General features: G+C 54.6%; 2 protein-coding genes across 5 annotated transcripts in view; one reads left to right on the top strand and one right to left on the bottom strand.

Moving 5' to 3' along the window:
• Positions 1-1,388: 1,388 nt before the first annotated feature.
• On the top strand, positions 1,389-14,094 carry SLC6A7 (solute carrier family 6 member 7). The gene is made up of 14 exons (XM_027895311.1): positions 1,389-1,724; positions 6,940-7,120; positions 7,656-7,787; positions 8,350-8,584; positions 9,041-9,179; positions 9,477-9,611; positions 10,262-10,365; positions 10,896-11,020; positions 11,404-11,516; positions 11,598-11,729; positions 12,031-12,130; positions 12,500-12,600; positions 12,812-12,979; positions 13,879-14,094. Exons 1-14 carry the CDS (start codon positions 1,692-1,694, stop codon positions 14,092-14,094), a joined length of 1,914 nt encoding a protein of 637 aa, XP_027751112.1. The 5' UTR covers positions 1,389-1,691.
• Positions 14,095-16,940: 2,846 nt separating this feature from the next.
• CAMK2A (calcium/calmodulin dependent protein kinase II alpha) overlaps positions 16,941-26,113 on the bottom strand; it is a 34,408-nt gene continuing 25,235 nt past the window's right edge. For 2 of the 4 annotated variants that reach the window (XM_027895315.1, XM_027895317.1), the window contains 5 exons: positions 25,075-25,123; positions 23,659-23,734; positions 22,738-22,832; positions 22,159-22,387; positions 16,941-21,938 (listed from right to left, as the gene is read on the bottom strand). In XM_027895315.1, coding sequence (XP_027751116.1) covers positions 21,935-21,938; positions 22,159-22,387; positions 22,738-22,832; positions 23,659-23,734; positions 25,075-25,123 — 453 coding nt within the window. In that variant the 3' untranslated portion in view covers positions 16,941-21,934. Of the gene's footprint in view, positions 21,939-22,149; positions 22,388-22,737; positions 22,833-23,658; positions 23,735-25,074; positions 25,124-26,113 lie in introns of all 4 variants that reach the window. The other 2 variants (XM_027895314.1, XM_027895316.1) reach the window with 1 other exon arrangement.

Here is a 26,113-nt window from a genome sequence, read left to right as displayed (position 1 = left end):
CTCTTCCCAAGTGGCTGCCACTCAGGTGTGGGTGGGCTGCCCGGGCAGGGTGGGCAAGGGTGTTTCCCCAGCCCGTGTTCCACCCTCTCCTTGCCCACCAGGCAGTGCCAGTGCCTGTCAGTTCTGCATCAGGATGGAGAGACGTGTTTGCTTTCCCTGCTCTGTCCATGCTTCGGCCCAGAAGAAGGGAAAGGTTTACCTGATGTCACAGGGGTGGCTCAGAGGTGGGGTGGGAGGAAGCAAAACTTGCTAGAAAATGCTTGCAAGCCCTGTCAGTGCTTCCTAGTACCAGCTCCTTGAGGATCAAGGCACGGGAACAGCTGTGCAATACCCTTGTACTCCTCCTGAGCTCTCCTGGGGTTTTTGGGGTCCCTGGACTGCACTGCTCTTTCTAGTTCCTACTCCTCTGGTGGGTGCTGTTCCATGAAGTGGGCCTCTTGCCAGCTCCGGGGCAATGCAGGACTTGAGCCAGCCATGCAGTGAGACCCTGGAGCATGCCAGGTGCCCAGGGTGGGATCTCTCCTCCCCGGTGGTCCCAGGCAATGGAGAGCTGATGGTGCTCTCAGAGCAGCACCAGACAAACCAGAAAAGGCAGCTCCAGATACAGAGCACCCCAGCAGCAGCAGTATCAACACGGACATTTCAGGGCAGCATCAGCCCTGGATGTCTCTGCTGGCAAATACTGCCCTGGGTGACAGAAGACGAGGGCCTGAAGTCCACCCAGGAATGTTGGGTTGTTTGTCCACGGCTCACTCCATGCTGGTGACACAGGGCTGAGACAGTTGTAATAAGGTGACATTAGCCTCTCCTCTCTCATGTCACAGGGGTGGCCGTGGGACACTTCCCTTTAGGTGGCTACCAAGAGAAAAAGTCAAAGGGCTGACTCAGATTGCACTGGCACGAAAGGCAAACAAAGCATCCCTGCCCTGCATGAAGGGACAGTGCCTGATGCAGCTCCCTGGATGACAGCCTGACCCAACAGGGACATCTGGACCCTGGAGATGTGACCTGTGCTCCACGGTGTGCTGGGCTCAGTCACTCACCCTGGGGGCTGCCCAAGGATTGCTCTTGCCCCCAGCTCGGTGGGATGTGCTGGTGCTACCCAAGGGGCTGATGGCTGTGGAACATCCCTCCTCCTTCTCCCCGGGCCAGGGGCTGGGCTCAGGCGCCATGGGGAGAAGGCACTTCTGACCTGCTCAGCCTCCAGCTGTGCCCTGCTATAGGAAAATCAGCTCAGAGCTGGACAGGAAGGTGCTGTGAGCTTTCAGCATCTGCACTAGCGCTTCTGCCAATGCTGCTTGGGGCACGTGGGGTGCTCAGTGTCAGAGTGCCTGCAAAGTCAGGTCCATCCCTAGGGACACCTGATGCATACGTGGCATGAGTGAGGCAGCAGCCGTTCCCCCTTGCTGCCCAGGTCGGGGGCTGAGGTCCCAGAGCCCCCCTTTCCCCGCCAGGAGTGCGTTTGACAGACAGACCTCCCTCCTCCCTCCCTGCTCCGCACGCAGCCATCCTCCACTCGAGGCAAACCTTTCCTTCAGCCTCGCTCCTGCCGTTCCCCAGCTCCCCCCGGTAGCAGAGGGGCACCCCCAGTGCCGGCCATCCCTTTCCCTCTCCCCCTCGGCCCTCCCCAGCGCCGGAGAGAGCGAGACGAAAAGTGTCGGAGCGGGGAGCGCATAGCAACAGGGTCTGGCATGAAGAAGGTTCGGCCGCAGCATCTCCGGAAGGTGAGAGCCGGGAGCGGGAGTACCCCAGGGATAGGAGCCGGGGAGCAGGGCTTACCCCCGGGAGGTGAGAGCCAGGAGCGGGGGTACCCCCCGGGCTGGGAGCGGGGAGCAAGGATAACCCCGGGCTGGGAGCAGGGAGAGGGGGAGGCACGTCTATCGCCTTGCATCTTGTCCTCGGGAGCCTTCGTGGGCAGCCGACAGGGATTAGTCGGATATTAGGGGATAGATTCCGTGCTCGGGGCCAAAGAGGCACTGTGGGCAGAGGGATGGGGCGTTTCGTGCCCACCGCTCCTGCCTCGCTGCCCTGAGCGGGAGGCACCGCTGCCCGCACCCCCAAGCCTCCCCTGCCAGCAGGTGCTGCCGGCGGTGGGTGACTCATGTTGTGTCTGCCCAGACACCGAGGGTGGCACCGGGACAGAGCTGGCTCCCCGCAGCCTGGCACCCCGGGGACGCTGCTCCCACCAACCCCCGGGCTCGGAGTGGGGTAAGGAGTCCCTCACAGGGAGCTGGGCAGTGCCTTTCCCACCTGCAGTTTGGATTGCCTCCTCATCCTCCTCCGCAGGATTTAAAGGGGTCTGAGTGGTGGGGGGCCAGCTGAACACTGAACTCTGGGTTCAGGGCAGAGGTGGCAGACTACAAATCCTTCTTCTGTCCTGCTGGAAACCCTTTTCAAACCCAGCTGTCAGGCTATCCCATCCCAGGCTCCCCTCTGCTGCCACTCTGCTCTTACAGCCTCTCTGAGTTCCCAGTTCCCCCCACTCTGGGGACTTTTCTCGTGCCTGTCCCCCACGGGGACAGGGTGGAGCAGGGTGGCAGAGGCTGTCAGCCACAGCTCCACCATGGGAATGCACCACTGCTGCCAGTGGGTCAGCACTTCCTGGAGCATCACAGGCAGTGACCCCAGGGCTGGGAGCCACTTTGGCTCTGCTCTCTGCCAATCCATGCCCATTAACCACAGGGCAGGGTGACTCAACCTATGCCAGCACCCTGATGAATGAAAACCCAGGAGAGTTTCATCCTTGCCCGGAAATTCCTAGGATATTGAGACATGACGTAAAAAAGCCAGCAGTGGCCTGTTGACAGCCAGCAGCAATCTGCTGTTTCTCCACTCTTGTTTGGAGGCATTGTCTGGCTCTTCTCTCTTCCCCTCTTTCGTACAAATTGCTTTTTCAGATGCCTTTGTGACTGCAAGATCCACTAAAAGTTGTCTTTATCCCTTCCAATGGCTTTCTGAGTTACTTGATGCTGGTGATCCTGTTTAGCATTTATTCAGGAATTCATTTAGCCCCATGGCAATCAGCTGGGATGGAAAGCAGATGTCTCTGGACTTATTTTCTCCAATCCCAGTGCTGCTCAGAGCCCTCTGTCCTCCATTACCCAAAACCACTTGCTGAGCTCCAGAGGGAAAACTTGGTGCTCGCAGCCACCTTGGGATCTGTGTATCCAGCACTGGCATTGGGCTTGCCTGGGGCTGGCAGTGGATGATGATGTGCCCAGCCCCACTGCAGCACCCACCCAGGACCCTGAGAGCCTCCTCTCCCTCTCATTGTGATCCACTTCCCACTGGCAAGCCACGTGTATCCATGTGTACTGCCCGAACTTTGGACATCACTGTAATGAGTTTGCTTCAGCCTCAACCATCTCCAGCCCCCAAAGCCCCCTGTGCTGACTCCACCATCTCTTGCTCTCTCTCATGGCATGGGCTGGGGGCACCCAGGGTCAGTGCAGCCCTTTGAGGGGCTCTCCCACACCATAGCGACACTTTATTTACTTCACTTTCTAAGCGATATTACATTTGAATTAATTTTCATGCTGTTCCGTTGTTGTTTTTTTTTTTTTTTTTCTCTCAGAGATTAACAAGCAATTCAAACTAATCCAAAGTGACTCACACTGTAGAGACTCACTGTGTTCAGATCCGCAGGGGAGAAATCTGGCGCCGGGTGGCATTTCTCCCGATCAAAGGCTGTGATCCACGCACGAAACACTGGCAAAATAACCCCACGACGCCAGCTTGAGTGGAGACAAAATGCCATGAAAAAGCAACTTTGATCTGGCTGTTTTTTTCATGGATACAGCTGAGTTTTGGACTGGTTTAAGTAAATTGGTTTACAGAAAATAATTAGCACAGGGCGATTTCCTTATGGACATGAGCTCTTATCTTGGCAGAAACTGAAGTGCTTCCTTTTTTTTTTTTTTTTTTCTCGGTGACCTTTGATTTGCTGACTTCTTTGGGAACATCTTTTGGTGAATAATGAGAAGTGATGCTGTGTTCAAAGAGGCCGTGGTTGCCAAGGGAGCTGTTGGTCCCCGTCTGTTTAGAACTGCGAGACGGGAGCCCGGTTTGAAGGATGGCAGTTGACGGTGGAAAGCACTAGAGCAATATTGTAGCACTGGAGCACTTCAGCTGCTGCTGAAAAAGAAAATTCCTGTTATGACAGAGGCTGAAAGGGAGCATTAATCCTAAAAAAAAGGGTCTGGAATCGAGCGGGTGTGTGAGATTTCCAGCAGTCTGAAGTAGGGAGGTGTGCTTTTCTCTGCTATTTGGGACAAAGATGGGCTAGAATCCTTAAATACTGTGCTTTGCAATTCATTTTAAGCCAGGCAAGTAGGCCGGTTTTTCTGTGATTTCTATGGAAAGGCTGGGATTTGGGGTATTTTTGAGCATTCTGGTCATGGAACAGCCTTTGTGTGTATTTTCCAGCAGCATTCCTAGCTTGTGCCTCCCAAACCTGCCTGATGGGGGACCACACTGTCACTGTCTTCAGGGTCTACCTGATGCTTGAGCAGTCTCTGCATTCTGCTGTGGGGTCTCAAATTTAAACTGCAGAGCTCCAGTTAAAGATATTTATAAGGGGGGCAGTCATCACTGAAACACAGGTGACAGACTACATCCCATGGCCCTTGAAAAGGGGACTGAAATGGGGAGAAGGCCATTTACAGATTGGAAAAGGTCCAATTGGTTCCTTACTCTTCTCGTTGATGCCTCTGTGTTGATTTCTGTGCTATATCTGATGGACGGGCACCGCATGTAATCAGCTTTTGCAGCTCCTCTCGTAGGTGTTTAGGATTCAGACAGAGATGCAGGAGTCAGGCAGAGGATTTAATGATCTCCCAGCATCCATGCTTGCTGGTTTTCTGTGATGCAAACCTGGAAAACCAAAGCTCCCCTGAGGCAGTGTGATGGACGGGGAAGCATTTCTGGGGGGAAGACCCAACTGTGATGGTTCCCACTGAGCAGGGACTTCTGAATACAGGTTTTATCTGCTGAAACTTTTGGGGAGGTGTTGCAGCGCAGCCTGTCCATCCCCTGCAAGCAGAGGCAGCTGCAGGTCATGGCTGCTGTGTGTGCTGGGCTAATTAGCAGGCATGGCCATGGCTTGGAGATGTTGCAAAGCCAGAGAGCTGTAATGAACAGCTGCAGGAGGGCTGCCAGGCAGCAACGGTTTTGTAGCAACAGTATTATATTTGGGTCATATTTTGGCTTTTCATCCTGTGTTTCTGAAACTTTTTTCTTCTGTTCCTCGCCTTGTGATGGAGGCATCCAGTGGGGATGGGTTTTTCACGGGGGGATTTGGTGTAACAGCTTTGCTGGGGCTGTGTGTTTCAGGTTGGCTTTGGGAAGAGTTTGCCCTGGCTTGTCCTGTCCCTCAGGGGGGTTTTCACACCAGGTGGGGATGGGGCTGAGTTCGCCTCCATGTTTGGTGCCTTTGGGCTGCAAGCAGCTTGTCTGTGGTGCCGGCGTCTGGGGGTTTGGGGTCCACCCTGTGAAGGGTGGGAGCTGGAAGCCCTCGCCATCACAACACAGCTCAGTGTCTCCATGGGAACCGACAGGAAGAGCATCCCCCAGTCCAGTCCAGCCAGAGAGGAGGAGGAGAGCAGAGGAGGTGGCTGCCACCTTCCCGAAGGCTGTGGCAGGGCAGGGCTGAGCTCTGCTCAGCAGCTAGCTCTGGTCTCCAGGAGAATTTGGGTCTGCTGCAGACATGTGAATGCTGGTGCAGGGAACTCACAATTCCTTCTGGCTGATCCCTCCAAATCCAGACCCCTTTCCCTCAACCACATCCCATAGGCTTATTCCCTAGGACCGTGAACAGGGACATGAAGAGGGCTGCCTTTTCCTTTGGAGAGACAAAGAAGAGGAGAAGGTTCCCAAATGGGTTTTTCCTGCCCTGGTCCTGGTGCTTTGTCAGCAGGGACCCCAGAATTTTCCTGTGCTTCAGTATGAATGTGATATACTGCCATGACAGGGCACAGCAACACGTGGTACCACAGGGAGAGGATCCTCATCCCACCACTTTTTTGCTACCTGGTCTTGCTGAGGGAATATCTGTGATGGGACCTCACCTGGCAGCTGCTGGCTTAGGCTTTCAGCTCTGGAGGGATGGGATCCAGCAGGGACGCCTTTCCCACTCTCCCACGGTCAGGAGACTGGGGAAATTCAGACCAAATATCTCACTGGAGGCCTGATATACACCCACACACAAACAGTAAGGAGTCCTTATGGTACCTCACCCCTGCCTAAACGGATTGCAGGACTCACACCTCCCTCTTGCAGAGCTGAGACAGTGGGAAGGAAGGGAATGTGTTAATCCCCTGCCTGTGCTGCATTGATACAGGGCACATTAGGAAAACTGGAAGGAGGTCTCTCAGCAGGGACAACTGGGAGCATCACGAAATACCCACAGCGTAGGCTTTTGGCAGTTGGAAAAGTGTGAAAAATGTGTGGAGCATTTAATAGCAGCCAGTTGAGTGCCTGGCATGGCAGAGGCACATGGGGATGGGGTGTCACACTCCCTGGCACGCCACAGTGTTCTCCTGCTGTCCTCATGCCCGTGTTCTGCAGGATATCCAGCAAGTTTATTGTGGCCCCTGGAAAGCATGTCTTTGTAACTTGGGGTTGCAAAGTGGGTCCTGGTGAGCGTTCCCAGGGTGTTGAACCAGGACCATCCGGCCTTTCCCAGGGAACCTCTAGCCATGTGGGGTTGCATTTATCCCCTTTCCTTGCTCAGTGGCAGAGCAGGACATTGCCTGGGGTGGTGACCAGAGAGCTGCTGTGATGGGGTGTCCCCAAGGAACAAGTGTCAGTGCTGCGACTCGGGGTTACAAATTCACACGGGAGTTCTTGGCACTCCTTCTCACTCTCCCATTCTTCATTCTCTGTTTTTATTCCCTCCTTGACTCCTGTCTGCCTCCTCCCATACCCCGTTCCCTCACTCAGCCGGTGACACCAGATCTCCTGGTAAGCCCCAGCAGCCAGGATGGGGACCTGGGCTCCGAGTGCCCAGAGGACAGAGGGAACTGGACAGGGCGGCTGGATTTCCTCCTCTCCTGCATCGGATACTGCGTTGGCCTTGGAAACGTCTGGAGATTTCCTTACAGGGCTTACACCAACGGAGGAGGTACCTGGGCATCCTTTGGAGTGGCTGGTTTCCCCATCCCTGAGCTGGGCTGGTGGGACATTTATTCCTGGACCTGGAGAAATCTCTGGCTCAATGCTGAACTGAACACCACCAGACCATCTGTCTTGGTATCCAACAGTTTCTTGACCTGGTGTCCTTCAGGACTCCGCAGGGTCAGCAAATTCTTCCCAGCTATCGAAGTGGGGAGCCTTTTGCAAGGCAAGAGCCTGGGGTGATGGTGCAAAGTGCTGGTCCAACTGCTCCCACAGCAATTGCTTGTCTCACGCAATAATAACTGGAGAATGTCACAGTGTTTGAGAAAAGAAAGTTGGGAGCAGGGGGGAAGCATGGCACAGGTGAATCACAGCCTCTTTCTCCTGCACTGACAGTGAGCTGTTGCCGCTCACTGTCTTCCAGATTTTGGTATAGATCCCTCAGGGCCACAGATATTGAATGAACTTCGTTCCCGCTCACAGACGGGCATGAGGTGTTTGCTCTGTCTTGCTTTCAGGAGTTTTTTTCTTGTTTCTTGCAGGAGCCTTCTTGGTTCCGTACTTCATCATGCTGGCCATCTGTGGGATCCCCATCTTCTTCATGGAGCTGTCACTTGGCCAGTTCTCCAGCCTGGGGCCACTTGCAGTCTGGAAGATAAGCCCTCTCTTTAAAGGTGCGTGAGGAAAGTCCAGAGCCTCTGCAAGACCTGACTGATGAGGACATGGACCAGCAGCAGCACTCTGTGATCCTCAAAGCTCTTGTTAGAATCAAAGGTTAAATCCTAGGAGAAAGTGGAGCAGGCTGGACTTTTTGGTTAGCTGTTTCAATAGCTGCAAGACATCTATGAGACCTGTCAGTCTTTGAGGGTTCTGGACGGCATGACCAGTTTAGAAATAGTAGAAATAGTATGAAAAATATTAAGGCAGAGCATGACAGCTAAGCAAGGACTGTTAAAGACAAAGATAAGAATAAAACATTAAGGAAAAAAAAAAGTCAAATCAAATCCTTTTATTCTCAACATTAAGCTGGAGTAAAGTTGTCTGGATGAGGCAATAGATCATCAATACAGAGAAAGCATGTCCAGAGGGCAAAATGGCAATGAAAGGCTCCCCCACCAGGTGAAGCTCTGACTGGTTGAACATTTGGCTGCTGAGATGCAGTGTCTGACCCTGGTTTTGGATGTGTTCTGCTCTGGAGAGATGGCTCACTCCTTCTTTACCCTCTCCTTCCTCCAGGCGTTGGCATGGGCACGATCCTCATCGTCTCCTTGGTGGCCATTTACTACAATATGATCATTGCTTATGTTCTCTTCTACCTCTTTGCATCCCTCACAAGCGACTTGCCCTGGCAGCACTGCGGCAACTGGTGGAACACTGACCTGTGCCTGGACCACCACGTCATCAAGGGGGGGAACACCACCTTCCCCGTCAACATCACCAACACTGTCAGCCCCAGCGAGGAGTACTGGAGGTAAGGAGGACATGGGGGATGTGGTTGGCATCCAGCAGGAGAGAGGATGGGAATGAGATGAGGGGTGAAGGGTCTGTGCTCCATGTCTCACAGCATGGTGGGCACTCATGGCTGCTGTTTTGGGTGCAATGATGGGCTCTTGTGCTCAGCTGTGGGTGATATCTCAGTTTAGCCACTGGGATGACATGTTCTAGTGCTGCTTTTCTGGCCTGGTGATACATTAGGCTGAAATTAATCCCATGCCTGGAATGTCTAGGAATTTGCCCTCAAGATACCAGGCATCCCCTCTAGTCTCACACCAACTGTTCCCATTTCCTTGGCAAATAGCTGCCAGTGCCTGGGATTGTTGACAAGGTTATTTTTTGCAGCAGAGGCATTTCTAGGGTCAGAGAGGGCCTCTGGAAGAAGACAGAGGGTGCCAAGGGCCACTCACTGGTGGTTTTCCTTTCTCTCTAGTCGATATGTCCTGCACATCCAAGGGAGCTCAGGGATCGGGGATCCCGGGAGGATCCGCTGGAACTTGTGTCTGTGCCTGCTCCTTTCTTGGACTATTGTCTACCTGTGCATCCTTAAGGGAGTCAAATCCTCTGGCAAGGTAAAGGCTGGATGGTCCCCTTTTGGGGGGATTCACAGTGATGCTCACCAGTGCCTGCCAACCCTGCACATCTGGGAAAGTGAGACCCACAAACAGCATCCACTGACATTCCCGGGATGCCTTCCACACCCAGACACCAGCAGAGCTGACACACCAGCCCTGCTGAAGCCCAAGGACCCCGGCACTGCAGGGTGGCACCAGGCAGTGCAGTATCCCACCCAGGGGACAGGGCAGGGGGGCAGTGCTCATGCTGTGCTCTCACTCTCAGCTCTCCCAGCCCGCTCTGCTCTCCCTCAGGTCGTGTATTTTACTGCCACCTTCCCATACCTCATCCTGGTGATGCTGCTCATCCGTGGTGTGACTCTGGAGGGGGCCTGGAAGGGGATACGGTTTTACCTCACGCCCCAGTTCGATCACTTGCTGTCTTCCAAGGTGAGCAGGACATTGTGCAATTTGTTCAAGACACAGAAATGGACCTTCTCCTGCCACCTCCAGTGTGCAACAGTGGCAGTTCCCTTACTCAGGTGTCTTTTCTGACTACTCCCTGACCTGAAGTCCTCTCTGTTGGTTGCTCCTAGACCAAAAGTCTTTGCCCCACACCTTTTCTAGACCACTCTTCCCACGTGGCCCATCCCCATGCCTGTGTTTCTGGCTCTGCACAGAGGGGACGATGTGCTCACAGCCTGCCCTAGGTACCAGGACCATGGGCAGGATCATCCCAGCCTCAGTGATGGGCTGGGTGTGGCAGTGGGTTTCCTGTGGTGGATTTGGTTGTTCTGTTGTTCTCAAGAAATCTCAGCATACAGAGCAGGGGTCAGCAGAGGGGGTCACCAAGAGACCGCCCAGTTTTACAAGGGCATTTAATGCCACACTGGGCTGGCTCTAAAACACTCTTGTTAGCCCTTTCACTAGCCAGCTGATCCACTGTGATTGGTGAGTGTGTTAACAAGGAAAGACAAAGATCCTGTAGGGTGCTGGGGAAGGTGTGCCCGGGGGTCTGGGGAAGCAGATTTTCAATGCTATCTTCCTTGTGAGGAAGTTTCCAAACCCCTGATCTCCTCAGAACTTCTTCCTTCCCCCAGGTGTGGATTGAGGCAGCCCTGCAGATTTTCTACTCCCTTGGGGTGGGCTTTGGGGGCCTCCTCACCTTCGCCTCGTACAACACCTTCCATCAGAATATCTACAGGTGGGAGCCAGCTATTGTCTCGTCAAGATGGTGGGTTGGGGGGAGCCATGAAGACCTCAGCTAGTGGGTTCAAAGCCAGCAGAAGTACACGGTGCAGTCAGCCAGCACTGTTCCTTGCACGAGCACCATGGGAATACCTGACAGCTCGCACAGGCCTGAGAGGAACAGAGGGATCTGCGGGAGAAAATTCTCCTGAGCACCAAGGCAGAGCACCCAGCTCCAAAGTTTTGGGCTGTAGTTGCTGAATTGAGGCAGGAGTTGTTTGTAGTTCACCAACAGAGTGGGGTGTTGGACATTTGATCTCATCCCCTCGACAGGGGAAAGCAAGCTTGTGAGGAACCCCACAAAATTACTTATGCCATGAAATATATGCTCCTTTTGACCCTGGAAAGCACATACCAAGAGAGATCCTGGGGGAGAGTCACACTGGGTCACTTTACTGTGTCTCCTGGGGCTGGCAATGCCATCATGCACTGGTGTGGGGTGAGACGGAGAGAGCACATTCAGAGCATCTTATCTCTCCTCTGTAGGGACACCTTCATAGTGACCCTGGGTAATGCCATCACCAGCATCCTGGCAGGGTTTGCCATCTTCTCTGTTTTGGGATACATGTCCCAGGAGCTTGGGGTCCCTGTTAACCAGGTGGCAAAAGCAGGTGAGGCCAAACAAAGACCCTTTTCCCTTCCCCCTCTGCCTGGGTGTGCTGAGGAGCATCCCTTCCAGGATGGAAGGCACCTGAGGATGTCAGTGTGAGGGGTGAGGATGTCTGCCCAGCTGGCCAAGGGGAGGGAAGCGGGGAGACAGGTTCTTGTGGTGTAAAGGTTGAGCAGCAAGTGATGTCTAAGGAAGGTCTGAGCAAGGAGCAGGCTGGTTGTCCTGCACCCCTCCACCCTCTGCTGCAGGACCCCTCCTGCCCATTGTGCAGAAATCCTGGCAGGTCCCTGCCGTGGTGCTGCTCTGCTGAGCTCTCCTTTTCTCCATCCCCCCATGTGGAACCCTGTCACCACCTTTTCACCTGCTGTCCCTTGCCTCCCCTAGGTCCTGGTCTGGCTTTTGTGGTGTACCCACAGGCCATGACAATGCTCCCCCTTTCTCCATTCTGGTCATTCCTGTTCTTCTTCATGCTGTTAACCTTGGGCCTGGACAGCCAGGTAAGGACAGAGCCCACTGAGCCAGCTGTGGAGCACAGGCAGCCTGAGGGCTCAGGGGACCCTCTACTCCTGTGCCTGCAGTTTGCATTCATGGAGACCATCGTTACGGCAGTGACAGATGAATTTCCCTACTACCTGCGGCCAAAGAAAGCCTCATTCTCGGCTGTCATCTGCATTGCCCTCTTCCTGATGGGGCTCATCCTCACCACAGAGGTAAGGGTGTGGGCATGGATCCGTTGTGGGGACCAACTAGGGCTTCATTTTAGGGAAAACTTTGCTCAGGGCCTTGTGTGCAGACACGAGTATTCACATCAGCTAATGAGGCTTGCAGAAGGTGTGAGGTCCAAGGGGAGTGACACAGCATTATTCTCATCCTACACCAACCCCACAAGGATGTCTCTTGAGTGTTCTGACTGCTGTCTTCCCCAGGACCCACAAAACTGGGAGGAGCTGGGTGGGCATTTATTGGTATGATGGTCCTGGAGATGCTGGCCATTGTGCTTTGTATCCACAGGGTGGGATGTACTGGCTGGTCCTACTGGACGACTACAGTGCTGGCTTTGGTCTCATGGTGGTGGTGATCACTACTTGCCTCGTGGTGACACGTGTCTATGGTAAGGGGCTTGTCCCCACAGGGGTACAGGGAAGGATGGGCTGTCTATATGGAGAGAGGAATTTAGAGGGAGAGGTAGGGAAACCAACAGCCTCACAATGGACCATGAAACATCTCTGCTCCCACCAGTTGTTTCTTCTCGGCCGTCACTGGATTCACCTTCCAAAGAATCGTGGGGTGCTGAGACCAGTCCCACAGACAGCACCAGCTGGGACCCTCTCCTCCATCTCCCAGCTAGGGGGGGAGACTCCTCTTTGCTGTAGAGGATGCAAACCACTGCTTTTGATCAGTGCAGCACAGCCTGGTACAGGCACTGGGCTCTGGGGGAGGGCTGGCAGCTTCTGAGTGTCTCTCCTTCTCCTTCCTCCAGGCATGAAGAGGTTCTGCCGAGATATCCACATGATGCTGGGCTTTAAACCAGGGCCCTACTTCAGAGCCTGCTGGATGGTCCTGTCCCCAGCAACAATGATGGTAACTGCTCAGCTTGAGTTGCTGGAGAGCCACAGTGGTGCCAGTATCCCTGGGAGACCTCCCAGTGTGACAAGTTGCTCTGCTGGCATCTCCTGCCCCAGGGACCATCCCAGGTTCTGCTGGGAGTTGTCCATCATGTCCAGGCCTTTCTTTGTGACCATGAGACCTTCAGAGGGCTCTGGAATGACCTCACTTTCTTCCCATCCCATAGGCTCTGCTGGTATATAACATTGTCAAGTACCAGCCCTCCGAGTACGGCAGCTACCGCTTCCCCACCTGGGCAGAGGTCTTGGGCATCCTCATGGGAGTCCTCTCCTGCCTGATGATTCCCTTGGGCATGGTGGTGGCTGTGCTCCGAGAAGAAGGAACACTGTGGGAGGTAGGAGGGGCCTGGCATTGCACCCAGAAGTGTGCAGGGGTGAGCATGAGCCCCTGACAAGCCTGTACCTTCTGGAAGTTTCTGTATTCTGTCTCCTGGAGGGGTGTGTCCCCCATCCCTCCTTCCTGCCCACGGGGTGTGAGAGACGGCTGGCACATCCCAAGGCATTCCCAGCAGTGCTGCTCATCATGATGCCAGGCAGGTACTGAGCAGCCCTTTGTGCATTCCCACTCCAAAGCAAGCCTGCTGTGCCTTGTGGGGAAGCACATTTGTCCCAAGCGTGGGGCGGGCATGGGCACCTGGGACTTTGCACCTCTTTGGCAGGAGCAACGGCAGAGCAAGGCAGGCAGCTGCCAGGCTGTGCAGGCAGCCCAGATGGGATCCCTGCACGGAAAGGCTTCTCCCAGGAGCAGGTTACAGAGCTGCTGGCTGCTTACAGCTTTCCCAGCCCTTCACTGCTCTTCCCAGGCTGTTACATGGAAAGGAGCAGAGCTTGCTGCCCTCCCCAGGCAGCAATTTCCTGCTGTCTGTAACCTGGCCTGACACAGCTGTGGGCACCGTGGCATGGCCAGGAGCCCCGTTGGCCAAGGCCAGCCCTTTGTCTGCGTGACTAACCCCACAGCACAGGGCTGTAGCCCTGCAATAGCCCCTCACTCCTGCAAGCCCTCACCACCAGCAACCACAGACAAGAAAACACCCACAGCAAGGCAGTTAGGCAGAGCTGCCTTCCCAAAAAGCTTCAGGATAAGCATTTGGCCCCATCTCACCCTCACGGGGAGCTCTTCCAGTCCCTAGGGGCTGGCAGAGCACCCCGTACCCCGGGAGGGGGGGGGTGAGCTGCAGGGTGGGGGTGGAGGGAGTGCAAGATGCCCCTGCTCTCTCTGCCTGTTCCCTCACAGCGAGTCCAGCAGGCCAGCCGGCCCGCCATGGACTGGGGCCCGTCGCTGGAGGAGAACCGGACCGGTGTGTACGTGGCCAGCCTGGTGGGCAGCCAGTCCCCCAAACCGCTGATGGTCCACATGAGGAAATACGGGGGCATCACCAGCTATGAGAACACGGCCATCGAGGTGGACCGGGAGATGGAGGAGGAGGACGAGGAGGAGTCCATGATGTGAGGGGATCCCCTCACCCCCACTCTGCACGGGTTGCACTGCAGTACTTCAGGACGGCTTGGGGGGTCTTTTGGGCAGCAGTCAGGAGCTGTCGACCCTGCCAGGCTCCTCACCACCACCCTGGCCCTGCCACGATAGAGCTGCTGCCCATCCTGGTGCCCCTGATGTGTTTCCGTTCAGTGTGACAAACTGTGTGATGAGTCCATCCGTTCATGTGACAGTGTTTGGTTGAAGTGTCAGGGCTGTCCTGCTCCCACCCTCAGCCCCAGCCCTGCCCTCCCCACGTAGGGGTGTCCAGGGTGCAGGAATGTCCAGGCTGCAGTAGGTGGGGAGGTGGAAGAGGTTGAGAAGGTCCTCTGCATTGGTCTGTTCTGTGTTTGTGTGTATTTGACTCCAATAACCCATAAACACACGTGAGAGAGGCTGTTACATCCTCCATGCCCTGAGGACAATGTGTGCCAGTGTGCTCTGATCACACAGAGGTATTCCAGCAAATAACCAGCAGTAATCAGTGTCCTCCTAAGAAATTTGACCTAATAAATGAGTAGTTAAAGGTAAATTAAAAAAAAAAAAAAAAAGAAAAAAGGTTTATAAACAAATCAATTCGGGCCTTTCCAGGCTTGGAGATCCCCAAGGACCTTGGTGGGTCAGGGCAGCTATTCCCCGTGGTGCCTGGCAGGGCTTGGGTGACATGAAAGAAGGAAAGAGGCTGGGTGACCTGTTCCCCAGAGGTACAAGAGGTCAGGGACAGGTCTCAGCTGGACCCAGTGCCAAAGGAGGAGCCATGTCCACTGCCAAGGGAGATCCAAGGTATGGCCCCAGCCCTGGGTGCTGCTCTTCCCAGAGAAAAGGGAAGGGTTGGGTTTCAGTTCCTGCTTACGATTTTGGGGTAGATCAGCCCAGTGCTCAAGTCCCAGAGACCCATCTCCTGCTGATGCTGCTGGCCTGAGGGTGCCAGTTTGATCCTGGATGGGGCTGTTTGGACCTGGCACTGCCAGTGCCCACCATCCCAGTGCCATGTGTGCCTTCCAGGTGCCAGCAGCTCGCCAGTAAAAGTGGTGTGTGACACAGCTCCTATGTGGATTACCTGGGGGATCCCCATCATGGAAGAAGGACACATGTAGAGGAGCTTACAGGGACAACAGGCACAGCTGCCCTGGCCTTTGTCCTGCAAATTTTTGTCCTGGGAAAAGACTGAACCTTAGGATAAACACAAAAATTGGGCTTTATGTCTGGATTATGCATGTGGTTCTGGTGCTCTGGATCAAGCACTGCTGCCCGAGCTTCCAGAGTGAATTCCGGCATAAGGCTGAAGTTTTTCTCCATCCCCACAGTGGAGGAGATTTAATTATTGCCTTTTCCCCTCTGAGAACAGAGGGCCAGCTCCTACACCTGCTCCACCTGCCTGCTCACCTCTCCTTGTCCAGGGATGCTGAGCTCATTCCCGGCCGGAATTCACTGCCCTTCCTTTCCTCTGCAGGACCACCAGTGGCTTTCCCCATCCTGCTCCCCGTACCCCACCATGGCTGCAGCTTCCCTGGGTGTGGGGGGCTCCTGCAGCCCGACCGTGCGGGAAGCACCTCCATCCGCTGGCCCCCGGGTTAATCATTAGAGTCCGGCCATAAAAGTGTGGCTGATGGAAAGTTCAGGCCGTGGCGGCTGGGGAGCGGGGAGGGCCTGCCATAAACATTTATGGCCCCAATGAATCCCTCGCTCTAACCTTGACACTATTTGCTGAGCAGGAGGCCTCAGGAGGTCACGGTGTTGCCCAGTGGGTGCTGGCTGGGGAGCCCGGGCTGGGTTGGCCCCCGGAGGGGCACACACGGGGGTTCACAGGGGTGATGGAGCAGGTGATGGACCCCCTTGTTTCACGATGTCACTGCCAGCCACAACCTGCCAGAGGAATCAGGAGTGCTTGACACCTTCCCACGGCATGCGGCTGAAGGTGCTCTGGGCTGACCAAGCCGGAAGAGTTTCTGCATGTCTCCCAGCTTTCCCTACCTGCATGGTGCCCTGCCACATTCCCACAACTCCCACTGCGATCCCGAAATCCTTGGGGCTGTTTCTTGGAAGCTGCCACCAACCAGAACTGGGCTGCAGAGCGATGGGAAGGAAGGAGACGAGGTTGTTCCAGGGAATGTGGCTGGGGAGCAAAGCTGGCAGTGTGGGAGGGCACCAAGGGCAAAAGGCACCGGGGCAGTGACACAGCCAGAGGACACGTGCCCAGGGCCATGCGTGGCTGCCCAGGGCTGGGGGGGACATGGCAGCAGGATCATTCCAGTGCTGACACCTGCCGGGGCCAGGGCAGATGGCAGGGAGAGGGGGAGCAATGGGGGCACCCCAGGACCGGGGGTGTGGGACAGGGACTGTGACAGCCCAACCCCAATGCCCCTGAGGTACCAGCCCACCTGCATGGGCAAGGTCCAGCAGCTGCCCTGAGAGCCACCCAAACCCACCCTGGACTCAGCTGGGGGTCTGGTGCCCCTCATTCTGCAGCACCAGCTCCCCCAGAGCTCCCCCAAACTGCCCAGTGGGCACTTCCATCCCCCATCCAGCTCGAGCAGCTCCTGGGGGCTCCCAGACACCTGCAGCTCCCTGGGAAAAGGATGATTGCAGTGAGCTGGGTCTGGGGGGACTGACATTGAGCTCCCCAAAGCCTCAGGAAGGCTGGAGGCCCAGGGCAGCCAGTGCCCAGGGAATCAGCATCCTGCAGGCAGCAGGACACCAGCAGCCCCTGCCCAAGGGCTGGTCCCAGCCTCGATGCTTTCGAGGACAGGAGTGCGGTGACAGAGGGACAAGGGGGTGGCAGACGGTCTGAGTCACTGCAGTGACGGAGAATCATCCGTTTCCATGCTCAGAAGTTGGTAGCTATTTATTGCACTTGAACACCAAGAATAAAACTGACACTCGCCCTCCCTCCCACACCCACCCTACTCCCGGTCCCCCCCACCGCCCTCCCCAAACAGAGCATCGGATTTGAGCAGTGATCATTCTGTTCACAGCCACAGGTTCGGAAAAAAACAAAAACAAAAACAAAACAAAACAAAGGAAAAGGAAACAAAACCAATCCCACCCCCCCACCCCCAAGTTCGCACTGAATCCAACACGGTCACACTGCTCAACAGTTCGAGTGCACTTACAAAAAGAGAAGAGAAAGGCTTCAGCTGCAACCGTACGGACGGACAGACACGAGGGGACAGGCACCTACACCTCCCCGGGGCCTGATTTTTTTGTTATGTGACAAAGCTTGGTATAGTCTTAATTATAATATATTTTTTGCAGTCATCTTAAATAAATATTTCCATAGAGATTTCCTGTAAGTATATATATATTTTTATATATATAATATATAAGAGAGAGAGATAGATCTCATTTTTTTTTTCTTAAACCACTGTTAACTTATTTTCCCTGCTTGTCCAAAAAATGTTACAAAAGCCCTAAAATTGTGCAACAGTTAGAAAAAAGGGACAACAACCCAAAGGAAGGAACCACTTGATACAGTCCCCTCCACCTCTCCCTCTCCCGCTCCCTGTCAATGACCTGCAGGAGGGAAGGATATTCAGCTGGTGGGACGGGTGGCAGAGTGGCCACCAGCCCCTGCTCTGATGTCCCCTCAGTCTGCTCACATCTGGGTTTCCCTGTCTGGTTTGGATGGGCTGGGACCTGCACCTTGGGACATAAGGGTCTCTACCTCAGTGCTGCGTCAAGAGTGTGGTGCACACCATGAGATGTGCCCTGTGGTGAGGATGAAGGGCCACCCATCTCCTGGGGTGGTCAGAGCAGGTTATGGGATCTCCTGCTGGCAGACAGCTCTTGGTCCATGGGGCTGCATGGCTGCCCTCTCACACATGTAATCCAATCACAGGCTGCAGGGCCCACCGTGAGCTCAAAGTGGGAGCAGATGGTCGCTCCTGCCTGCTCCAGCCTCTGGAGATCTGTGGGGATATCCATTGTGGAAGGCAAAGGGAGGGGAGGCAGGTTTGGGTTCACGCAGCAATTGGGTGCCTGGCAGAGGGGGCACTACATGTGGGGTAGGGGGGAAAGCACTCTCCCAGCTGTGACTGCCTGGGGTCAGGAGGGGAGTCCCTGCTCCTCCAGCAAAGAGCAGAGGCCCAGGAGTAGCCTCTTCATCTTCCAGAGGGGATGCACCGGCAAGATGTGAGAAATTATGATGTTGCCACTGGACCCTGGCAGCCAGAAAGGTAAAACAGGAAACTCCCAAGCCCACCTGAGGAGCTGAGAGCTTGAGACCACGACAGCAAGTGCTTCCAGTTAGATATTCCCTGTGAGAGGTGAAAGAGAGGATGAGTTTGTAGGATTTCCGAGTTTGGTTTGACCCAGACAGGCAGGTGACCAGGGGAGTGGGGCTCTGTCTATGCCAGGAAATTAAATGTCCCACAAGCCTGATCTCCAGCCTTGAGGCTGATGGGGACAGGAGGTCTGTGGTGATAAACTCCATCCCAACAAAGTGTCCTTGTCCTTGTTGCTTATTGAGAACTTCCCTGGACCTTGTCATCCCCAGAACCAGGGTGGGATTGTTGGGGCCAACAGCTCAAAAGTACAGACGTAACAGCAGCATCCTTGGCTCTGCCAGCCAAAGAAGGATGGTGGCAGTTGATGGTTATTTTTATAGTTTTCCTGCAAGTTTAGGAGAAATCAGGAAATGTGAAGGAAGACAGAGACAATATGTTTTCCATGAATACTGAGAGAAATGGTGGTGATCTGTCAGTGCTTTCTCAGAGATGCTCTGGGGATACAGGAACCTGCTTGAGAGAAGCAGGACAAGGTGGGACAGAGAAGCCAGGCAGGACAGATCCCTAAAGTGCAGGTGCTTAATGCTGCCAGCGTGGGCATGTTGGGAAGTTGGGTCTTCCTTGGTCAGGCTTCAGCTTGACTGGAAGACTAGAATGAGTTGGAACCCCAGACTCTGCTTCCCTTGGAAAAGAGTAGAAAGGTTTTAGGTGTTGCAAGGACATCCAGCTGCCTCCCAGAGAGGTGACCTTAGGGAAACCTCAAGGATGAGAAACCCCCATCAAGAAGGCACCTCAAAACCTTCCTGGAAGCCAAGATGTTTCTCCCTAGCAGTGACTGTGGGATCTCAGTGAAAGGAGATTGTATCTACCCCAGCATCCCATCTGTCATTTCAAGCAAATCCTACAGCACCTCCTGTCCCATTCCTTTCTCCAGTAGCAGCTGCTGGAGCAGCTTCACCCTCACAGCTCACCCAAGGTCCACACTTATCAGCAGCTTCAAAACCAGGCTGAAATGGCATCTGCCCTCCAGCCCCCATGCAGAGCCCTGATGTGACCTCCTCTATCCTCCACCTTATACCAATCTCCAAAAGCCCACCTGTCACCTGGAGAGCCTGGGCATCAGAGAGTGGATGGCATTCACCATGGCTGACTTCAGAGCCAGCTCTGGAGAGGGAGAGAGAGAACTGTGAAAGAGCTGAGTCCTTCCTTTAAAAATGAAAAAAATTCAGCACTACCTGACTATAGGAAGAAAAACAGATCTGTAAAAACACCAAAAGTCTACCTTAAAAGCTAATCCTCTCCCTGCATGGATTTCCCTGCTTTGGGGTCATCTCTTGCAAGCCTAGGGTGAAACAGCATAGGCCCACCAAGGGCAAGGGGACCCACAGGGGCACCCGTGGAGCAGCTCTGTGATCTGCCCCCAAAAAGGCATCTTCTACACACGTCACCAGCAGCCATCGCACCGCCGGCCCAGCGGAACACACCAAAACACTTCTAAGGGCCTGTCCATGCCCAAGCAGTTTGGATTTCATCCCCTCCATCCAGTGGGAAAAGGTGTCTTGTTTTTTTTTGCAGTCTGCAGGGATGCAGCTGCGTTTGGCACGGTGGCCGTCCCTGCCTCGACAGAGAGCAAAGCGTTCAAAACCACATAAAAGGCAAAAATACACGCTCAGTATTTACACGGAGGAAACATTTCCTCCTTTTTTTTTTTTTTCCTCCTTTTCTTTTTCTTTTTTTTTTTTTTTTTTTTTTGAATGCCTAAAACAAGCAGTTTTTTGTTCGTTTCTTTGTTTTTCAACACACGCACCGTCTAGAAAGTTAAACACCATGCAGATGAAGAGAGTGGAGTTAGAAAGTCCCCCAGGGCAGCAGCGCTGCGGGAGCCTCACGTCAGTGAGCGAAGAGGCTCCAGTCGGAAAAAGAGAAAGAGAAACGGAAGAACTGCCGGAAAAACCCCCACCCTCAGACCTCTGCCTGATGGCAAAGAGGTGAGACCCAAAACTCCTCTTCCCGGCCACGTCTTCTGTCCCAAAAGCCACGTGCCGGTGGCTCTCCGAAAGCCACTGCTGTGGTTTGCCCTGCAGGAAGACCCGTGGGGTGCAGGAAGGTGCCCTGGGGAGGTGGGTGCCCCTGGAAGTGGGTGCCTTCACTCATCCAGTGCTCCAGGACAGAACGGGATGAGCCACCACGGTGTGGGGAGGGGGCTGGTAGCCGTGGGACCCTTGGTAGGAGCATCGTAGCGGCTCAACCCCTTTCCAAATGTAAACGCAAGAAAAACAGCAACCCCCCCCGAAAATCCCCCCTCCCTCCCCACCTTAAACAGTTGAATATTTCTAGTTATTACATAAAGATCCATTTCAGCAAATACTCAAAATCAAGTTACGAAATGCACGGTAGGTTGGTTTCTTTTTCCCTATAAAAAGGCATGCGCTCAAAGGAGAAGACAGCTAAAGGCTTGTTTGTTTTCTTTGAAGCACAATCAGATTCTGCAGAGTTTTGTCACTAAAGCTTGCATTCCTTGTCGTCGCTGGAAGGAGTCGCGTGGGCGATGGAGGTTTGTGCCCCAAAATCAGCGGCCACAGTTCAGCTGCCCCCATCCCAGCCTGGGAGTCAGGAGCAGGGGAGTGCCAGTGCTGCACATGGGGGGCAGGGGTGGGTGCTGGGGTAAAGGATCCAGGCTGGGTGGAGCGTGGGAAGGAGGGTGCAGGGGTGATGGATGCCCAGGCATGGATGCGAGAGCTCCAGCTCCCGGCTGTGCCCATGCGGTACTGGGAAGCAGTTGTCTTTCTCCTCCTCTCTTCTCCCAGCTTCTCCAGTCCCTGCTCCAAAGGGAGAAGGGAGGAAGGAGGGAGAGCATCCCTCTTGGCACAGCAGCTGCCTGGAGCCAGAGTGCAAACCTACTCGCTCTCCTGGGAAGGAGCCAGCCTGCACTGGGAAGGGAAAATAAACAGATAGTCTTTACTCACCCGTCCAAACACGGCCCTCCTTGCCCAGGTGCATGAGGAAAATGGACTTTGCAAATGGTTTAAGTTGTGGTTCCCCATCCAAGGCTGCTGGGAAGTGGGAACTCAGGTCGAGAGAGGGTAGGAGTCAAGGCAGCAGACGGGGACCTTGATAGCAGCAAAGCAAAATCCACCAGCACACGGGGAGGATGCAGCACAGAGCGGCTCAAAACTGCCCCCCTCTTCCTCCGAGGGCTTCCAGCAGAGGTGGAGATGGAGGTGGATAATGAGTCCAAGCCCAGTTCAGGAGATGTGTTGGGTAGTGAGAGGGCCCACCAATGCTTTGCAGCCAAGGAGAGGGGCCTGTACACCAGCCTGATGTTTGGGTTTAAGTTCATGGTTTCTCTTTTCCTGGTTCATGCAGAGGAAGGGGGCCCAGCGCCACGACCCCAAAAGGGCGGGGGGTTTCATGGGATGCTTGCGCTGCGCTGGCAGGGCCGTTGAGTGTGTGCGGTGAGAAGCGAGGGGTTATTCCAGCGGGAACCAAGCAGCAGAGCCAACAGGCAAAGTCCTGTAGGTGAACACGTCGGAGGGGGTCTCCCCTTGGTAGCCAGTCAGTGACAAACCCAACACGGGCAGGACCACGCTTCAGCTGCAAAACACAAACCGGGGAAAGCCGGAATTTGCTTTGACCATCCCTTTGGCAGAACATCCCTCCCTCCAACCCCATCTCACAGCGCTCAGTCGTCTGCTCCCCACCGCAGATCCTTGGGGAAGGACCCCACCCGCTGTGCAGCCTCAAGGCTGCGTTGAGCCCGCACCCGGCCCTCCCCGCCCTCCCTTCCCCATCCCTGGATCCTCACAGGGCTTACTGCGGTAGGACAGAGGGCGCGCCAGATCTGTGGAAGTGGACAATTTGCCATTTGCCATCCCGGCGGTGCCAGATGCGGGTCTCCTCGGACTGGGCAGTGCGGGGGATCCCTCCGGCGTCCACGTACTGCGTGATGCGGATGTAGGCGATGCAGGCGGACTCGTCTCCCATCAGGTGGATGTGGGGGTTCAGGATCGTCGTGTGCACAGGCTTGCTGTTCCGGGACCACACTGGAGAGGGCACAAGCACAAGGGGAGTTAGGCAGGCAAAGGAGTTTGAGTGGCTGCTGCCCAGGGTGGCAGCAATGCAGGGAGGAGAGATGCTTGCATAACATTCTCTGCTTGATTGGGTTGAGTAAATGCTGCATGGGTGGGTTCAGCACCGAGAAAGCAGCTAATGCAATGACTCCTCTGCATGCACCTGGTCCCAGTTGACCTAATAGTTCCTGCTGGGACTTTTCAGATCAGCTAGAGATGTTCCACAGCCACCCTAATCCTATTCTCTCTGGCAAGCTGATGAAGGTCAAGACAGGCCCATGGAAGGTAGGAGGGGTCCCTCAGAAAGCAGGGGAGCTACTTACGGTTTTCAAAGTAGAATCGGTGGAAATCCAGGCCTTCCACAAGGTTGCCCAGAGCCTCGGGCTCAAAGGCAGTCATCCCAGGGTCACACATCTTCCTGGGGAGCCAGGAAGGGGAGATAAAAGGGAGAGGTTATCTCAGCACTTCTGGCATGAGAGCCTGAAGAACCCAAATGACTTGTGCTCAGAATGGCTCTCTCAGTGTGAGGCTGAGGGGCATCTGCACTAGCAAGTAATTCCTGCAAAAATCTGACCTCATCTCTGCATTCTGCATGAAGCCCACCCCACCTTGCCTCCAGCCTCTGACTACAGCCAGGACCCCAACAAAGCAGGGTGCATTCTCCATCAGTCACCATCTGTAATTAAACCTCCTCAAACACCGCCTTCCTCTTTGTAAGAAAGGAAAACAGTAGGGATAAAGAACATACTATCTGCTCCGTATCAAAATATCCCTGCTGTGATACTCTGAGGCAGCCATGAAGACCTGCACTCACTCAGACATTGCTAATTAAATCAGCCTTGGACACAGAAGAGGTGTACTCTGACAAGCATCAGCTCAGCGAGCAGAAAGCAGCTATGCTTCAGAACTGCCTGTGGCAATCTGGATATAATAGATGCAAAGTTCCTTCTTCCACCATAAATCACGTTTACAATTATTCCTCTTTCTGCAAACCTCAAAAATGGGCTCATCCATGACAGCGAGACCAGAGAGCTGTGGTCAGCTGAGCACGAGAGCAGAAGCAGGTTTGGAAACTGATGTCCCCTGGTTCTCTTGGATAGTCTCCATGTCTCCCCCACCATGTCAACCTGCTCACCCTGCCCTGAGCAACAATATAACCTCCTGGGCAGCACTGTCAGCGTAAGAGACCCTGCTCTGGGAGGCTGAGCCTCCACCCAGCCCAAACCCGCCCTGGGCACACTCACGTGTAGGACTCGAAGTCTCCATTGCTTATTGCTTCAATCAGCTGCTCTGTGACTTTTATGATTTCTTGCTTGCGTACTGTTGGTTTAGAGAGAAGAGGAAAATAAAAGGAGAAAAACCAGAAGTGCTTGTGTTACCATACTGGTGAGAGATCTTTATCTCATCAGAAACAGACCACAGCAGGCTGGGGGACTTTGGAAACTGTCCAGAGAAAAAGCAGGAAAGTGACTTGAAAGAGAATTGTGGGGAAGGGCTCTTCATCCCCAGAAAGGAAAGACCTTCAAAGCCAGGGCAAAACCGAAAAACTCTGTAATTTCCTAAAAAGCCAAAGGGTTAATCACCACATGGTGAGCTGTCCTCAGCCCAAAAGTCAGCTAAGGCTGGTCTTGGCTGCAAAGCCTTGCCAAGATGGGACATTCTATCCCCATGAACTCACAGCAGAGGCCAGCCAGGGCAAGCTGGACCAAGGATGCTCTCACCTCACTCAGAAATGGGAGGAGAGGGTCTCAGCAGGGAGGAGAGCAGGTGGATGACATGAGCAGCCACCCCAGGAGATACAAGGAGGGACCCTCAAAGGGCATAAAGTTGTGCAGCTGCTGCCAGGGATTCCAGGCACTGACAGTTCATCTGGGAGGGGTTGTGCTGCCAGAGAGGGTTGGGCTCCCCAGGATGCAGGAGGAGCTGTCAAGAGGTAACCCTGGGCTTATTAACAAGGCTCTGCTTCCAATGCAAATTGCCATCATGCTTAACTCTCCTTTTTTTGTTGTTGGTTTTCTTTTTTGTATTGTGACTAATGAAAGGAGAGGGAGCACGCTCCTGGGAGTTGTTCAGCAAGGAGGAGAGGGACTCCCATCACCTCCCAAGCACCGCCTGGCTCAGTGTCCAGGCTCGGGGAGCCCCTCCCTAGGACGACAAGTGTCCCATTAGCTCTCAGATCAGGCCAAAGTCCATCTTGCTTTGTGCTGAGATCACTTCATTGAGAGACTTTACAAATTAGCACCGATAAATTATTGCCTGGGTTATTCTTAGAAAGCTGCCTCTGGCTGGCAGGCAGGCGGGCGGGCGGCAGACAGGGATTTCCCCTGGAGGCTTTTCCCAAAGGGCCATTTATTTTGGAGAGCAGTCAGCCGGGCTGTTATCCCTGAAGATTTCTGCCATTTCGATGCCTCCTTTCAGGGAACATCCCTGTTTATGGGAGACCCCCTCTCCCTCACCAGCAGTGCCCCAGCTGCTCGTGGCAGCAAGCCAGCAGTGAAACCACCTGAGGAGTTGAAGCAACTTCTGAAGGGCCCCGAGGCAGCTCGATGGTGGTGGGATTCGCTGTAGCAAATATCTCATGAGGGCCGGCCAGACTAACAAGCCCATGGGCGCCCCTCTGAAACAACCCGCCCACCTCCCCGCTTGCCCCCTGCTGGTACCTTTGGTGTCTTCGTCCTCGATGGTGGTGTTGGTGCTCTCCGACGATTCCTGAGCAAAGAACAGAAAGGAGAGATGGGGCGGTGAGGAAGGTCTTCTCCCTGTGCCAGACGGAGCTCGTGTGTTCGACAGCCCCCCGAGTCCGACCCCGCAGCACTCGACTGTGCCACCAGACAGAAACCAAGGAAAACGCCAGCAGGTCCAACCTGTCCTCAACCACAGCTCTAGGGCAGCGCTGGCAGAGCCCTCCCTGACCTCCACTCCTTGTAGCCAAGGGCACAAGGGGTGGGCTGTGGAGGGTCTTGTAGGAACGGCGCTGCCTTTCCTACCGACACCTGTGGGGACAGAGACGGGGGCAGGTCCGGGGGCCATTTGGTGGGTTCCTAGGAGCGTTGCCGGAGGGGCAGGGAGAGGGGCTGTGCGGGGGTGGAAGACACCATGTTGACTGTACAATAAAGAGAGAGATGTACAAATTAACAGCGAGGAGGAGCTGGGATGAGAAAGAGGGGACTGTGCAGGAGTGAGAGAGACCACACTGACCGCAGAGTAGGGAGAGAAATGTACAATAAAACAGTGCTTCCAAGACCCACATGGACCACTGAAGGCTGAGACACAGCTCTTTCAAGAAACAGCTGAGCACTACACAGATTTGTGGGGGGAGAGGGGTACTGACCCCCTGTCTCTCTCCAGGAGCCCCATCAAGGCACCTCTGCTAGTGGAGCTAGAGCAATGGCTCTGCTAGCTCTTCCCAGCAGAGCCTTGCTTATGTATTACCCAGAAGACCCCGATGTAGGTTGGCAAGGTGTCCCATGACCATACAGTCCCCGCAGAGGCATGGAAGGTGTTTCTCCAAGGCTCCTTGGACCGATGCAGCCTGCAGACCTGAGTCAGGAGAACTGGGAGAAACGGCATGAGAACCCATCAGCAAGAACCAGGGCTGGCTTCCCACCAAGCTGGTGGCCAGCAAGTGCCTGCACCAACCCTGTTAATGGGGTTTGTGGGTGATACAGCTTTGAGGATGTTCCCTCCAACCCCGCTGTC

This window comes from Empidonax traillii, unplaced genomic scaffold (assembly GCF_003031625.1).
Source record: "Empidonax traillii isolate 1590-97213 ecotype Southwest subspecies unplaced genomic scaffold, ASM303162v1 scaffold455:size476776, whole genome shotgun sequence".
NCBI lineage: Eukaryota > Metazoa > Chordata > Aves > Passeriformes > Tyrannidae > Empidonax > Empidonax traillii.
This window is presented reverse-complemented; position numbering and strand designations above follow the sequence as displayed.